The sequence below is a fragment of the Artemia franciscana genome, chromosome 6, assembly GCF_032884065.1.
Source record: "Artemia franciscana chromosome 6, ASM3288406v1, whole genome shotgun sequence".
NCBI lineage: Eukaryota > Metazoa > Arthropoda > Branchiopoda > Anostraca > Artemiidae > Artemia > Artemia franciscana.
The window spans coordinates 30,443,299-30,461,635 of NC_088868.1; the positions used below are offsets into that span (position 1 = coordinate 30,443,299).

General features: G+C 34.4%; 1 protein-coding gene across 4 annotated transcripts in view; it reads right to left on the reverse strand.

Moving 5' to 3' along the window:
- Positions 1-18,337, reverse strand: part of LOC136028300 (ATP-binding cassette sub-family C member Sur-like) — a 234,735-nt gene that overhangs the window by 115,943 nt on the left and 100,455 nt on the right. For all 4 annotated transcript variants that reach the window (XM_065706058.1, XM_065706059.1, XM_065706061.1 and 1 more), the window contains 2 exons: positions 15,746-15,924; positions 4,618-4,915 (listed from right to left, as the gene is read on the reverse strand). In XM_065706058.1, coding sequence (XP_065562130.1) covers positions 4,618-4,915; positions 15,746-15,924 — 477 coding nt within the window. The remainder of the gene's footprint in view (positions 1-4,617; positions 4,916-15,745; positions 15,925-18,337) is intronic.

The following is an 18,337-nucleotide window of genomic DNA, read 5'->3' on the forward strand; positions in this document are numbered from 1 at the left end:
TTTCCCCAAAGTCAAAGGGTCAAAATTCTGAGATAGCCATTTTGTTCCGCATAGTCAATAACTATGTCTTTGGGGACGACTAACTTCCTCACAGTCCCCTGGGGAGGGGCTGCAAGTTACAAACTTTGACCAGTGTTTACATACAGTAATGGTTATTGGGAAGTGTACAGACGTTTTCAGGAGAATTTTTTTCCTGGTTAGGGAGGGGGTTGAGGAGAGGGAGTTACGTGGAAGGATCTTTCCATGGGGGAATTGGTGCAGGGTTTTCTAATATTATTTAAAACAAAAGACAATGAAACGATAAATATGAAAAAGTTTTTTTTAACTAAAAGTAAGGAGCAGTATTAAAACAAAACGAACGAAAATTATTACGCATATAAGGGGCTCATCTCCTCCTAAATACCTGTTCTTTACGTTAAAGTATTTTTAGTAATTTCAACTATTTCTTCTTTGGCCTTTGTGATTCATGGGTCATTCTTAAAGAAACGGGACAAAATCTAAGCTTTAGTGTAAAGAGCTAGGTATTAAAGAGGGACAAACCGTAAAAATATAGGAATATAGAAGTTCGTTACGAAAGTTAATTCGGAAGTTACGTATATTTTTTATTAATAAAAACCTCCGTAAAAAATTAAAAGTTCTAGTTGCCTTTTTAAGTAACCAAAAGATTGAAAAGCAGCTAGGCCTCTTCCCCCACTGCCTTCTTTCTCGAAATCGTCCGATCAAAACTAAGAAAAAGCCAGTTAGCAACAAAAAAAAATATGCAAATTTCGTTCTAAGTATTCATGTGCGGAGAGCCAAAACCAAGACATGCCTTAATTCAAAAATGTTCATAAATAAAAAAACAAGTTTTTTTTAACTGAAAGTAAGGAGTGACATTAAAACTTAAAACGAACAGAAATTACTCCGTATATGAAAGGGGCTGTTCCCTCCTCAACGTACAACTCTTTACGCTAAAGTTTTTTTACTGTTTTAAAAACTAGATTTGAGAGAAAGAGTTAAACTTTATCGCAAAGAGCGGGGCGTTGAGGAGGGAACAGCCCCTTTCATATATGGAGTAATTTTGTTCGTTTTAAGTTTTAATGTCACTCCTTACTTTCAGTTTTAAAAAAATGTTTTTTTTTTTTAGTTTACAACACAAGATGCTCATCTTTCCTGTATAAAAAAATTAAAGCCTTAGGAGCTTCATAGACAGCGACTTCATAGACAGCGACAGCGTTGCAGCGACAGCTGCAACCATCATTTTGAAACCTAGTAAATAGTGAACCACGGCATATAGTGGCCAAAATTTTAAAAACTTGTTTTGATGAAGAAAAACCTGTCTAATAAGAAACGATTGCCATTAGTAGCTGATTCGGATATAGCAACTATAATTTCAATTAATTTTAGATGAAAAATGTTATTTTGAAAAAATAAAATCATGGAAATTTCGAAAAAAAAGCCTGACACCCCTTCAAAATTGTGTCAGATCAAAATATATAGTGCCAGGTTGGAATAAGCAGTGTCTAAAACCTCATTTGTAAAAGTTACAGCCCCTCCCCTGGAATATCAAGGAAGGTCACTTTTTGCAGTGAAAGCACTCATGTGTCCTTTTTTTTCTTTTCTTTTTTCCACTGGTAGTGGAAAACTGGAAAATCAAAGAGAGCCTTTGAAGGGCTAACTTGAAAGTTAATTTTCATATCAACGTGATTTTTATAATTTTAACCTGATATTACCATGATGAAGTGCCATATGGCTCCAGAAAATGACATTTTGGTTGCCATTTCTCGGGTAGTAAGGCTACGAAGCATGGAAAAGATACTACCACTCTCACCATGATCTGTCAGCCTGTGTTTTACCATCCTTCCTTTTGCATATTTCCCCTCCCAGCCCTATTAAATGAATTGTATAAATAGTTTGCTGACTGTTGAACTAAGCTAGTTCTTGGCTATTGGCGTCAATCCATGTGCATTTAGGAAGGATGGAGGAGTGGGGTAAATATTCATTTGTATTTAAAGAGGGGGGATTTTCAAAGAAAATTCTCCAAGAAAGATATTTTTCGAAGGCGAAAAACCAGCCCCCTCCCAAATTAACACAGATAGAGGTGGTAGAAAATTGCCACATCGTAGAGAGATGCAGTTTAATTTGAATTGAGTCTTTAAAGGCCTAAACGGCCTAAATGGTCTAAATTACCTATTTCACATGGGAGATGGGCAATATTTATCGTTGAATTTTTAGGCTAAAATACTCAGTTTTTTCTGTATTATCTGGGGCAATTAGGCGGTGGTGAAATTTAGCCAAATTCAGTACCAACAAAAATTCACAGCACAATCACAAGAATCAGTTATGTTTCAAATTTGAAGTAATGTGTTAGATTTTTAAGTCAATATTCAGGGTTTGTACGGGCTTTTTTTCCATTAATTTGCAAATAAAATTGTAAATTTTCAATTCAATCATCTGTGAATGACCATCCCCACCACTAAGAGCTGTTTTACAAACTTAAGATAAAGAAAATTCACAATACAATCACCCGCCATTAACCAGATTTAATTCCTGAGATCATTTATTCCATTTTACAATAAAGCTTTTAGTGATTTTAGGAATCTTACTTTTCATTCATCCAAAAATATATCGCAGCCATTGCTTTAGTTCTCTCAAACACTGATTTCAGGATGGTAAACCAAACAAATTCGAGACTATTTCTGTTTAATGTTTATTCTCAGTTTCATCAGACATTGTTTTGCTTCTCATTTAACGAAAAGAGTCATTTAAGTGTTTTATAAAATTTTAATAAAAAGTACCAAGGTTCAATGTCTTAGCCTCTTGAATCTATACCTCAAATATTTCTATTATTGACTTGGTTCACTGTAATCTTGTCCCTCCTCTTTTCTAAGCACAAATTATTTCTAGGCATATTTCCCTAAATATTTCATTTTACAACACTGCCTTTCTATATACATTTAAAACGAAACGAAAATATTGAAAAAGTGATAAAACTATAAGCAGCCTAGTGAAAAAACAAAGAAAGGATACAAGAAAAAAAAATTTTCTCGTTGATAAAGGCTTCTATAATATACTACTACTACTACTACTACTACTACTACTACTACTACTACTACTACTGCTGCTGCTACTACTACTACTACTACTACTACTACTACTACTACTACTACTACTACTACTACTACTACTACTACTACTACTACTACTACTACTAATACCACTACTACTAACAACTCACCACAGGACCAATCCACCTAGGGCCAACGCAGCTACGCACGCTCATCCTCCATCGATTTCTATTCCAAGCCATTCTTCTTACACCCTTCCAGGAAGTTCCCATTTCCCTTAAATCGTTCCTTACGGCATTCTCTCACCCCAACCGAGGACAAATTGCTTGTCGTTAAACCCTAGACAGTTGGCCAAAAAGGACAATCTTTGGCAATCCGTCATCCTTCATCCTCAGAACGCACCCTAGCCATCCCAAACTTCTCTCAATATAGCCCTAGATAGCGGGATTAAACCACATCTTTTGTACAGCCTACTGTTAGAAATACGGTCAATTAGCCAGCCAAAACAATCCGTAGGCAATTTCTCTAGAAAATAGCTAGCAAATATTCCTCCGTTTTTCGGAGTGCCCTTGCTTCAGAATCCTAATTGACCACTGTCAAATTTATAAGAGGTCACACCTTGTACAATTATCATGTTCCATTATTTTAATTGTTTTTCAACATTCCCATCCCGTATTAAGTTCCATGTTTGCCCCAGGAAGTTTTACTGTTAATATAGGTCAATCTAGGATAGGAAAAATGTAAGACGAACTTTAACTTCTTCTCAGAAAAGCCGCCTTCTCACCAATAACAAAAACAAATTATTCATAGCCCTATTTACCACAATATATTCTTAGGTAAAAATCTCAGGCTGACTCCAACTCAACAAAAAGTCTCTTTATCATCAATAATAACCATACAATATTTTTACTACAATATATTTTTTAGATCAATGCAATCTAGAATAGGAAAAACTGTAAGACGAACTTCAACTTGCAGCACAAGCCATAAGGCATTTTGACAAATTTTTTCTTTTTTTGTATTGTTTTTTGTGTTTTTTTTTAAATTAATTTTCTCTCTCTAAATAAATAAAAAGCTGCCATCTCATCAAAAACAAAAAAATAAATTATTTCCAGCCATATTCACAGCAATATAAATTCTGGTCATTGCAAGGAATGATAGGAGGAAATCTCAGGCTGACTCCAACTAAACAAAAAGCCTCCTTCTCATCAGTAATAACCATACAATACATTTACCCTAATATATTTTTACATCATTGCAATATAAGAAAAAATGTAACACAAACTTCAAGTAAATAAAAACCTGCCTTATCAATAGCAAAATAAATTATTTCCAGCCATATTCACAGCAATACAACATCTGGTCATTGCAAGGAATGATAGGAGGAAATCTCAGGCTGACTCCAACTAAACAAAAAGCCTCCTTCTCATCAGTAATAACCATACAATACATTTACCCTAATATATTTTTACATCATTGCAATATAGGAAAAAATGTAACACCAACTTCAAGTAAATGAAAATCTGCCTTCTTATCAATAGCAAAATAAATTATTTATAGCCATATTTACCACAATATATGTTTAGGTCAATGCCATCAAGGACAGGAGGAGATCCAAGGCTTACTCCAACTAAGCGAAAAGCAGCCTTTTCATGAATAACATCTACGCTATGAGCTTGGTAAGTTTCAGAGCTTGTATCTTCTTCCATGATATTTTCAAGTGGCAGTCCTAGACGATCTGATTGTTTACGAGTAGGATGACGTTCTTCTTTTTCCGGAATAGATTCTAATGACTCCGTTTTTTTCGGAGCATACACTTTTACAACCTCGGGACCGTTGAGGTATTTAGATATCCTTTCGGAACTTTTCTGCAAAAATAAAAAGGTTGGATGATAGCAATCAAACAGTTCCCAATAACGAACTGTAAGTAAGGAGCAGATCAGCCGAAAAACAATCAATACTCTAAAAAACAGAATTTTCCCAATGACCGATATCAGGAAATTCTAACTGTATTGGTCTTAAGCTCCCATCTATAAAAACGGGTAATTTTCATTTTACCCAGAAGAAAGACGATGGATTCGCGTTTATAATTATTTTTGGGGCGGTTGTATTGAGCCAATGGTCCTAAAAGATCCGAAGAGGACTCATTAGAACGGAAAACATAACCTTGATTCGGTGCAATAAAGTTTGACTTTTTGTTATAATTCTTTAAGAAAGACTACTCAAAAACAAAAGCTGTTGAACTGGAATAAGAAGTATTTTAGAACTTCAAGAATTTAGAGTAAAGAGCGGGGGCTGAGGATTGGGTAGCCCCTCTCATATACGGATTAATTTCTGTTCGTCTTCAGTTTTGATGATGCTCCTTGTTTTCAGTTTAAAAAACCCGTTTGCTTTTTCTTGAATCATATATAGAGTGTATTCTTGGAAAGAAAACAAAACTGAAAAATGTTAGCAATTAAAGGAATGTAAAATTGTTCGCCATTCCGATAAACCTTGGGCTTCTGCAAATGACTATTTGTGGCTTGGCAGAGAGATCAAAGTAAAACTGGACAAAATTAAAATGTGCCCAATCTAAGCGGGAAGCGGTCACTCCCTTGGCAATCAAAACATAAGTAAAATATTAACAGGAACTGTTAAATTAAACTGCGCTGAGGTCCTCCTTTCTGTCCCTGGATAAATTACTGAAAAAATTGAATGGGTTATGCAACCCCTTCAAATATTTACGTATGCTTGATATACTTAGATCTAGTTCTGATGGGGGGTGGTTGCTTTGCTAAGCCTATACAGAAAGTTGGCACAACTGTCAAATCCGGGTTTTTTCTAGGATGTGAAGGGATAAAGGAGTAGATCTGTAATTATCTTTTCTACTTTCGACAAGTGAAAACTGCGCAAAAATAAACTCTACCTATACCAATGAGATTGAGGAGCAAAACACAACTACACGGATGTAACAAACAGCTACAGATTTTTGAATGGAGTCTAAAAAAACATTATACCAAAAAATAATCTACATATAAACCTGACACCTTCTTTATCTGGTTTCCAGGTAATATTTACTCTCATCTCCTGGGACTTGGAACTGAGTATAGAATATTCTTTCCAGCCTTTTATTTTCTACGTAGCAGCTGTAAAGGCTCCTCTGTTTTGTGCAGCCCTTACTCAAAGTCCTAATAATTAACAACTCTGGTCTTTTTGCTCTATTCAATCATTTCCCAAAGGGTTATTATTTTCCAATTTCTGTTTGTTTTCAGTGTCTGCAACTGGCTTTGTTTCAATTTCCTTTTCCAATATTTCACATCAGCGGAAATATTTTAAGCTTATATTTCCAGTTTTTAACTCTAATAAACACTGCTAGGCTATGTTGTGTATGGTGCTAGCTTATTTAAACCCTTTATAACCGTGTTAAAGCAATAGAATTACGGCTCTTTTTACTTTCAGGCGTTTTTTGTACAGTTGTGGGGTTGCTTGGACAATAGATATCCCCTTCTAGAGGTGTATGTTTAAATTGCTTCGAAGTAGAAGCAAAATAATAGAAGCAAAATAAACAAGAAACTGAAAAGAAAGACATATGCAAACCTTGCTCCAATGAAAAAATAGAACTGCCACAACTTTCCGCAACAAAGACAAGCATATTTCACTCCTTTCTGCAAGATAGGAGAGCGGGATATATGCATCACTTTCCCACCTCTTTACAGCAGTAATAAAGTTTCCATTCCTTTACTGAAGTAAAATAAGAAATTAAAAAAAAATAAATCAATATACGCTGTGTTGAGAGTCAAAAGTAGAATCAAAAGAGAATAATTTTCGGACTTAGAAATCGCCATAAGCTGCAGAAAAATAATAAGAAGGTTCTAGCAGTTTACCCCTGAATACAGCTCCTCAAGGACAATACCCGCCGCGGAAAATTCTCGTGAAAAATACCTCTCCCCCTCGAAAAACACCTCTTCCCTCGGAAAACACCCCTCCTGAAAATGAAAACGAAAAATAACTACCCAGAAAATACCCCCCAGGAAAGTACCCACGGGTATCCCCCCCGCGTAAAGTTAGGTTTTACAAATGTGATCATTTATTTGAGTTGTGTTCTCTTTTGTTTAGTTGAGAAGTGCTAATAAAAGGGAAAAAGAGGAATTTAAACACCATAAGCATCTTAAAAACCCACAAACCCATTTTTTTTTCGGAGACACTTCCATTCGAACTTCTGCAATTTTTTGCAGTAGCGGGTGCCAAATTAAAAAGAAGAAGAAAAAAAATAAGAAAAAAATCATCAAAATTCGGCTAAAAAAGTATGGCAAAAAAGTTTGAGAAAATTTGCCTCCTTTATAAACATAGTTGGCTTTGGTAATGAATAAATACTAACTGTTTATGTTTTTAAGGACGGAAGCGTCAAATTAAAAAAGGAAGAAGAATAAAAATATGGGCAAAAAATCATCAAAATTAAACTAAAACCATATGGCACCAAAAAGTTTATCTCCTTTGAAAGCATAGTTGGCTTTGCGAGTTGGTTTTTCTTTTTTTCCAAGTGTAAAACTACCACAAATATCCATTAATAAATAAATCAACCAAAAGACGATAAGAAAGTACAACAACTAACCTAGTCAAACTAAAAACGAGCAAAAGTTTAAAGAAGTAGGGCTGGTAATCCCCATGTCTTCTCAAGATCAAAACATAATTTGCACTTTACTAAATAAATAATAACCGTGGATCGTCAGTTTAATGTACAGGTTCTGATATTTATTTCTTAACGTCAGTAGTATTCCGTAGATGGGTCCTACAGGCCAGGTATCCCTTCGAATCTCGGCCCCAACACTTTTTAGAGTTTATTCAAGATGCAGGTGCTTGTTACGTAATAGGAAGTGCTTGTTTACTTATGCAAATGTTTTCTTCAAGACATTATTATGTACACCTGAGTATAACGTTATTCTAAAGTACACTTGTGTGTTAGGTAGTTGTTTACCTACATTCACGATCAAGTAATCTGGCGTGACTTGTTATATCTAACGGTTCCCTTGCCTCATTATTGAATAAGAGTGCAGTGTGTCAACATTGAGGACATTGTTCTTTGCACATTCTTCAGCAATGGATGCTCTTAGACTATTGGATATTGAAGGCCCTATCAGTAGTAAAATGAAACCAAGAGTACCTAACGTCACAGTAGAAATTACAAGGGTTTGTCGGCTAAAGCTAGAATGGGACAAGATGTTTATGATATGCAATATCATTGAGTAAATTCAAGTTGGAAAATTAGCTACGTTTTCCAGCAAAAGTGAATACAATGCATATACAAAGATTAAAGTGTGGATTAAATGCATCAGTAAAATATATTGAAGAAAATTATCTGAATCAATATTTAAAAAGAATGAGTTGATAATTATTTCAACTGTATTTATTCTTGGATATTTTATTAGCGGTAAGAAGATAGAAGGAATCTTCATTCTTTGTCAGTGTATCATCGGCATTGAGAATGTCAATATTAAAAATGGCTGGTTTTGAGAAAGAAAAATAACACGGAAACTACTGACTTTAGAAAATTTTAGCTTCTAAATGACGATTTTTAAGAGTTATCTCTTAAAAGGAAAATGTTCCCTCAAAAAATGCTGAACAATATTATGAAAAAAGAATCTCGGTCTTCGGGCTATTGTATAGAACTTTTACATCGAGGGCAGGAAACATTTACTCATTTGATAGAAACATTTTGATGTTAATCGAAACAAAACAAGGCTACCTATATTCAAAGAACAAATAAGTAATATTGATTTTGTGACGTCACCGAATTACTCCTCCTCCAAGAAGATATTCATCTTGTCGATCACAAGTGAGTTTCTTTTAGGAAGGTAGAAAATCAACACTAATAAAATGTTTTTTACAAGTCCATTTTACTTGTATACACTAGGCAGTTGGTCATCCTGTGAAAATTGTACTATTCTTGATGAAGACGAAAAGTGTAGACATTGCTATCCGTTTAAATTACATAGAGAATATGCAGTGCAAATTAAAGACTGTCTTGCCTGTCTTGAAGATGTTCGTGACTCTTGTACTAAAGGGTTCCTATATTGCAATTGTCACTATGTAAATGTGATCAATGGAAAACACTTACCCTCGTATGACTGGAAAAGACATAAACATGATAGTAGCGTTTAATTGTTTTGTGACAAAGAACCTGGTCTACACTTCAATTTCTGGAATAATAAGAGAGTCTGTTTCTTCCGGCATTGCTCTGAAGATACTGGCTACTATGATTATAAACCTACTGATTTTTACTTGGCATTTACAGAAAGTGATTCCTCTTATGAGAATATCGTTGGAGATATTACTTCAAATAAGCAAATTAAAACACATGAATTTTATAATATGAATCAAAATAGTATCATTGACTTTACAAGAAGATATAATAAAAGTGAAATTACATTTTATTGTAGTAAATGGGACCCTGAGTTTGCATGCTCAGATGAGTTGAAGCTGAATCCTGACGAGTTGCCGCCACTTATTATTACCGATGGTTATCTACACGTGGAAGAAGAAATCTAGCGAATAAAGGCTTTTATTGTACATATAAGTTTTAATAATAAACAAATTCATAATTATTTTAAGGCACATGATTCCTAGGGCACTAAAATTTATATTATACAGGTAAGAAAGAGAATTGTCAACTAGGAAGTCATTCAATCGACGAAGGTCTACATGAATCAAAAAATAAAATGTAATAGTACATGAAAACCACAGCTTTTGGTCGATAAATCTTGTACTTGCATCCGATTTTTAATAATAGATTTCCCACTTTGTCCAAGAATGTTTTTGATATGGCACATGTGGAATGTATACGGAAGACCAAGAGTATCGCAAAATTCCATATTCATCGCCGTTTGGAATTAGCAATTTTAACTACAATTTTATCAAATTTAGCTAATATTAGCAATTTTAATGGTATTGTCAACCCTTTGAGCATGTTCAAGGAAATCCAGGGGTATGCAAAAGGATTTTTATTTGGCCATGTTCGGACCCAAATTTAATACATTAATTATTTGTTTTGTGTTCTTAGTGTTAATTCAAATTGAACACTACCATTGGGGGTAATTTCCCAATATGTTTCAAATTGATTTAGCGATATGAATGCTATACTCTCCATCAAAGGCTCGGGACATTCAAACTCTAAACTGTACTGTGCCGGTTCGGACAGTATTCATCTTGATTACCAGACAAATCCCTTACAATGATAGCATGAGTTTTTGCAAACACTGCATCAATTATACCATTTTCAAATAGTTGTGAATCTCGGTCTAGGGATCCCATTGTCAATTAATATAGGGTTCTGTAGGATTTACTAGAGGATAAATTGTAGAGTTAAATATCATTTACTCAATATACAAGAGATGAAAGTCCAAACATTTCAAATTTGAGTGGGGGATTTGTCCACGATCCCATTGCACTAGCACTTTAAAAAAATCCAAAGCGAGTTTTGAAGTAATTTCACTATTGATATATAAAGAGTCGCTACAGGTACGTGAACCCGTAGCAATATGTCGTTGACTCGTGATTGTTTGCGGAACATGCAGCTAGATATTTTTTCCACTAAATCCTAATTTTTCAATTGCCGAAGCAACAGAACTCATAACCTGTTGTTTTCATGCATGAATTTTCGCCGAAGTGAGAGAGACTGTTGCATCAGATAAAGTGACAAATTCTATAAAGTGACAAAATGACATAGAAAAAAAAATAGATAAAGTGACATGATAAAGTGACAAAATGACATTTCTAAGACTGTTGAATCAGATACAGTGGCAAGTAATTTTGCAAAATAAAATTGAACGGAGCGAGTTGAAGCTTTATATAAATCTTAAAATCGGGAGCTAACCATTGAGATTTATTAAATGGTTCATGATTTATTTTCCCAGCCAAGTGTAAATGATGGGGAATCGCCTCATTAAGTGTATTGGTAGCATCAGTGTCCATTTTATATTCATATTTAAGGGTTAACCCTCAATTTCTTATAGGACTATGCAGTCATCAGCATGAATTGTATGTAACTTCTATTGTTTTATAGATTGTTACTTTTGCTCACCAACATTCCATTTATATAGACAACAATTTTTCTAAACAAATTGTGTAGTGCACGATTTTCAGAGGATAGCCCCTCGGCTTTACTTGGTTTTTCATTGTTAGATTTTTAACAATGACAAGCAAATCTGTAAATGTGGAAGTCAAGTCTATGTGGAAGGCAACAGTAGCATCGGGCGTCCCTTTATTAACCACAAAATAATACGTTACTCTTTTTTATTTCTTTGAGGGGCAGCAGTAGCATCAAATTAGGGGATGTGTTAAATAGTCTGTAAACTTTAAGCGAGTCGTGGACCCTCAATGTTCTAGTAGGCTGATGAATTTATCTCAACCTCTCGTCTCGTATAAAAGGTAAGTTTTTACCGTTAAAAATAATGAAAAGCCTATTTCCTTGGGATTAAGGACGTCTCAAAGCACCTCAAAACTATCGGAGAGGGTCCCTGCTATTTTCCCAATTATTAAGTAGAAAAGAATGTGTTATTTTAGTTATTTCCTTTACGACTGACTGGCTCCTCGAAGCCCTCAGAAAAACAAATTAGGCCTCCAATACCCCCACTGTTTTCCTTTTTCAAGCTGAAAAGAATACATTACTTTAGCTATTCCTTTGAGGGGGCAACAGTAGCATCGAACCTGGGGCTGAAAAAATTAAATTCATCCTTTTGTCTCACATAAAAGTGTTATCGTTAAAACCTTAAGCCTTTCGAAAAATATCTACTAATTTGTCAATCATTTGCACTTACTGTACGACTGGTACTATCGATGTCACCTTGCGCGATGGGTACAGAAGACCTCTTCTCCATCCTTTACAGGACAGAAAGCCTTGTATCTTGACTTTGTGGTGGAACTAAAGAAGGACCGGCAATTTCGCCATGCATGGGGGATGCATTCTCACCGCTTTGTATTATTCTCGGCTTCTTTGCAAGAGGAGCCTCTTGCTTGGGGTTTGCCGTCAATTGAAATTAAAATTTGGTTATTCCAAATAACTGAAACTTTAAATTCATAGTTTTCAAGATGTTTTCTGCCTGCCATTTAAATTTATCTCATTGTTCCACCCCTTCTATATTAATTATAGAAAACTTCCCTCTGCGACATATAAGTTTATAATCATTCTTTGATAGGCTGTTGCTTGTGCACCACACTGTTTCACAAGAAAGTTATGAAAAAAGTTTTTCAATTGAAGGTATAGAACCCAATTAAATCTAAATCAGCTAAGTGAAAATGCTCACGTTAATAGTAACTGAATAGAGAAAAAAATAAACTATTTGACAGAAAGGTTTGTTCTGAATGAAAATCGCATCCCGTAAGTATTTGTTTTCTCGATTAAATTTCTATCTTCAGTCTTTCTGTAATGTCTTATAGTAAAGGAAATCATTCTATTCTTCACACCTTTTTTTTGCACTTGAGCTATAAATGTCTTATACAACATTGTTTAAATGCAATAAATGAATATTCTGGAATAAAAACTAAACTTATAGTTTTTTCATTGGTTCTCTTTTTAAAATTGAGTTTAATAAGTAATGCATTGTCATAAATGGCCTCAAAATGACTGCATATCCCACTCATGCTTATAGGGGAGGAGGAGTCTTACAATAATTCATTATTTTACTAAAAAACCGTTTACCTATTTTATTTACTATAAGGAATAAATATTACTCATCCCTTCAACAGAGCATAAATATAAGGCATTTTTACGTAAGTATTTGATGCGTAGATTCAATTTGTCAAGGTGGACAATTTACCACACAAAGAAGGTGTTGAAAAACGATCTTTTTTCTCCAATTAACTAACACTCTATCTATACCCTCTTCCCAAATAGATGCTGACTGGTTAAATTACTGCTAGCCATATTTTTAACATCAAAATAAACCACCTTCTCACAGACCGAAGATCTAATGTAGAAAAGTAACTCATCAATTTGATGAGAAAAATTATTTCTTTGTTATGAAAGCGCCCGTAATAAAAGAGAATTCAAATTTACCTGTTGTCATGAGTGAATCATTAGTGTGACACCTTCTGTTTGCTGGAAGCTATCTTTTCACCTGATGGGGAGAATCCTCAGATGCTTAACCCCAATATCTGACGGAAACTAATTAAGCTGTGTTTAACCCTAGCCATTGAAATATGTCTCGATCCTTCAATGGGATTTAATATGGGGCAACATTTTTACAGTAAAGCATATTTTTAGTGAGCCAAAATCAAAACATGCACTGATTCAAAAACGTTCATAAATCAAATAAAAAAAAAAGTTTTTTTAACGGAAAGTAAGGAGCGACATTAAAACTTAAAACGAACAGAAATTACTTCGTATGTGAAAGGGGCTGCTTCCTCACCAACCCCCCGCTCTTTACGCTAAAGTTTTCTACTGTTTTAAAAAGTAGAGTTAAGAGAAAGAGTCGAACTTTAGTGTAAAGAGCAGTGCATTGATGAGGAAGCAGCTCCTTTCAGTTTTAATGTAACGCCTTACTTTCCGGTAAAAAAAAACTTGTTTTTTTTATTTAATCTATACAAGATCTTACAGTGGGATTCCTTTTTTCTTGTTGGAAAATCAATAGACTAGACCACGTAATAATCAATAGTCTAGACCACGTAACGGGGCTCCTTTGTTCTTTCTGCAAAATCAATATGTAAGAGGACAATTGAAATAAAGGGCTTGTGTGTAAATCAGAAATAAACTACGAAAATATTGTATTAAGATCAGTTTGGATTATGTCCCTAGTTGGGGGACTCCAGAATTTTTCCAACATCCTTAGGCTTTCAAACAATTAACATAACAATAAAGAACAAACATCCCCTATTACGGAACAAACAAGTTTTACTACGTAATAAACACCTGCATCTTAAAAAACTCCCTATTACGTAACAAGTACATGCATCTTGAAGAAACTTCAAAAAGTGTCGGTACCAGGATTCAATCGATACCTGGCCCGTAGGACCCTTCTAAGGGATGCTAATAACGTCTTAATACAATTAACATAACAATAAAGAAAAAACACCCCTTATTACGCAACAAACAAGTTTTACTAAGTAATAAACACCTGCATCTTGAAAAAATACCCCCTATTACGTAACAAGTACCTGCATCTTAAAGAAACTTCAAAAAGTGTCGGTACCAGGATTCAATCGATACCTGGCCCGTAGGACCCTTCTAAGGGATGCTAATAACGTCTTAATACAATTAACATAACAATAAAGAAAAAACACCCCTTATTACGCAACAAACAAGTTTTACTAAGTAATAAACACCTGCATCTTGAAAAAATACCCCCTATTACGTAACAAGTACCTGCATCTTAAAGAAACTTCAAAAAGTGTCGGTACCGGGATTCAAGCAATACCTAGCCCGTAGGACCCTTCTATGGGATGCTAACAACGTCCTAATAATTCTTTATTTATTAGAGAAAAAGAAGTAAAAACATATAAATTTAATTTGTTTTCAGTAAATTATTTTTGCTCGTTTTGAGCTTGATTCGGTTATTTATTGTAATTTCTGTTTGTTTTCGAATTTATTTATTGATTGATGGTGATTTGTGTGAGTTTTAAGCTTGGAAAATTATTTGAATTTATTTCTATTTATTATTAGCTTAATGGAGCTCTATACTTTTCTTTGACAAACTTGTTTTGTGGAATTTTTTTAAAATTAATTTCTTTTCGTTTTTTATGACTTTGTCTTTTTTATGGATTTTTTCACACCTTTTGTTTGTTTTTTTCTATTAGATTCCTTCATTTTCTATTTTTCAATGTGCTCCAAATGGAGGGGGGCGTACATTTAGGGTTTTCCCAGTGTCTTTTTTAGTGGGTTTTTTTGTATGGGGGGGGGGAGATTTTCCACGGGATTTGCCAAGGGAAGGCATTTTCTGGGGAGAGGCGGGTAAACACTGGCCCCTATATAATGTATCTATTAAATATATCTATTAAATGCTAATCATGTGTTAAAGGTCAAATTGTCAGTTGCAGCTCCCTACCATAAGATATTTTTTAAGATTTTAACCACAGTTTAAATAAAAGATCAAAGTTTAATAAATTAGATAAAAGCTCAATAGCTAAACTGACATTATAAGTATAATAATGTGAAGGGTGAAAAAACTAAATCAATGTAAACAATCGCTACTCCATGAAACATCCAATATTATAGGAGTATCTCATCGTGTTGTATATTATGCTTCCGTAGTTTTTTCGTGGAGTAGCATTTGCATACTGTTTGGTGTGATATTTTCTTTGTGTTGCACTTTGATTTCAAATTTCTTCCTTTTTAAAATTTTATTGTTTAGATCCTTTCCCTTTTTTAAAACTGAAGACGCCTTGTTGTAAGGAGCCAAAAAATCTATCCGAATGTTCTCATTTTTCTTCCTAATGGTCACAGGCCAGTACAGAAACATTTGGAAAATATCAAATTTTTTCGATATTTTTGTCAATTGTCAACTAAATCAAAGATGCTTAATTGACTCGATTTCATTGAGTCGATTCCATAAACTCGATTCATTGAGTATATGCTATTTAGCTTTGCTGATATAAGCCTCAATGCAGCGATCAGAAACAGTGTAAGTTAAACCACGAGTCAAGTAATAATAGCCACAGAGTGGTAAGTGGTACCATAAGTGGTACCACAAGTACCGAAATACAGATAAATTAGCCTACGTAGTCATTACCTTTGCAGAAATGAGCATCGATAAAGTAATCGGAAATAGTGCAAGCGGAACCATAAGTTGCGTAATTAAGGCCAGACTTGTAAATATCGTTTCTGCTTTGAGGGGTGTCCCTTCACCGAAATTATAAACGCCAAATGCCATAATTCCTATTAGCACTGGGGTTGCCTGAGTTAAAAATGCTGAAAGATAAAAATTTATTAGATGTTTTGAAATATTGATTTTGTTCGTTTTCCCTTCTAAGCTTTGTGGTCCCTGTGAAATATGCGGTTTTGTGACAAGCCTAAAGATTCAACTTGCAAGGAAGTGACAAGATAATTATATCATCAGACTGATAAGTTTCGGATATATTCTTTCCCTGAGCCAGAGGTATGACACTACTTAAGATTTTTTTTTTAAAGAATGACCCAAGCTTGCTTAGAAAATAAGAAAAATTTCCCTACTTTTGCAATGTTTTCCATATTTTTTCAACATATTTTCACGCTCCCCCCCCCCAAAAAAAAGGAAAAAAAGCGAAGCAAATTCTAAAACTGTAATTCATCAAATGAGTCAGGGTAAATCTCAGCTTTTGAATAGCAGAAAAACTGTCGTGTTACGTTGAAATCTAGTAAAACTTTTAGTACTGCAGAAAAATTCTGGGCCAATACTGGCAAAGGGATATCTTAAGGCCCCAAGCTTACAAAATTTTGAAGAATTTTCTCAGTAGCAGGAGCATACATCTTCAAGAGAGCAAAACAATGTAAATTCAAGAGAGAATCTCGAAAGGATATTATAAAAAAGACTTCTAGAGCAAATCGAAACAGAATTTAAGTACGTTCAGAAGGAATATGTACATTAAAGAGAAGAGCAATGCCCACTCCTAAGGCCTCTAAAACTTCCTTTTTGTATTTCAAGTCTTTTATTTTAACCTTTTAATTTAAATTTACAAGTCATTCGTAGATGAACTTGAAATAAAAAAAATATATATGGTTTTCTTGTCCTTTTGTTTGAATAAAAGAACGAATTTTTTATAGTTTTATATTACAAGATAAGCCCCTGGAAGCTGAAAAGATGATAGGAAAGTTGTGAATATCAACCAATATAAAAAGCACAAGTCCCTTCAATTCAATAATTATTTCCAGCCAACAAAATAAAATAACGACTATAAAAATGCCACAAAAAGAGAAACAACGAAAGAATAAGAAAAAATATATTGGAAACTGGCCTATCTGGATTGATGAGGCTCGTAAAGCGTTCACCATGTTGGCAATGAAAGGCTTAAAAGAACACAGATAGTGTTTCAATAAGCAAACAATTATAAGCATGTAGATACACGTAGCTGGTTAAACAGTGGCTAACGAACTTAAGCACACTACCCAGTAGCACTAAAATAATGATGCAACTTGTGCAGGGAACCGAATGGTATCATTGAATACCACTTGAAGTCCACGTAAACCATGAATAGTGACAACCCGAACCCATGACAACCCGAAGCTACTGGTGCAGTAAGCACAAAAAAGAAAGTTCTTGACCTCAGCTGAGCAATTTCAAAACCAGTAGACCTAAGAGAATGACCAATGCTAGCCTTGTCCAGCAGATACTCATTAAAGATGAATCCTAAGTAATGAAACTCCTTTATAAATGTCAGCTTGTTTCGGGGGTATCAAACAGTGTGGCGGGTGAACACATACACATTTAGACCAAGAAAATTTTTTACAAAACATCATAATCAGCTGCGCAATTCTCACAGATCTTATGTAAAATGTTGAGAGCAACCGGACAAGTAGGCAATACCAGATCATAAGCATAATTTAAACTGCTTATAAAAACTAAATCAACATGACATCCAAGTCCACTAGGAGTAAGATGCACATCAAGGTCTACACAATAAACCAAGAAAAGGAAAGCAGACAGTGTACAATCCTGGGGAACACCATTTCATCCAGAAACGAGTAGAGTCATTCAGAATTCTAACGTATTGAAAATTTCTTGCTAGGTAACCTAAGGGACTGGATTCTTAAATAAGCTGGGATCTTCAGGAAAATTATGAAATTTTCAAATGATTGACGTCATCTTTCAATATTTAAATTTAAAGAGCAAGCGTAAATAAACGTAGAAAAATGACAAATACTCCTCAATAATAGGATATGGTATGAAACCGCAACTTCTGCCAAAAGACATTTCATATAAGCGAACTTATTGCTACCTATTTTAAGAAAATTTCCCGGCAAAAAAAAAACAACAGATATTTGAACAGTTTTGATACTGTCGACTGTATTGACCGAAAATTATTGAGCAAAATTATTGGCCACTATTGGCCGAAAATTATCCGTTAAAGGAGAATCACGCATAAGGCTCTTTTGTATTGGAACAAGGGTAACCGCTAGTAAATATTAAGGGATTGTTCAATGACTAATAATAATAAAAAAGACAACCAAATACGGGGAAGTCATTGCCGTAAATATAAACAAAACAGTTATGACTACCTCTGTGAAAGCTAAACACTTCCTTGATTTGTTTTTTTATGAAGATTTAAAAGATATTACGATATCTTAAGTGCCATCATATTGAACGTATTGAAAACTGATGGGGTCAAATACCTCTAACTGACACTAG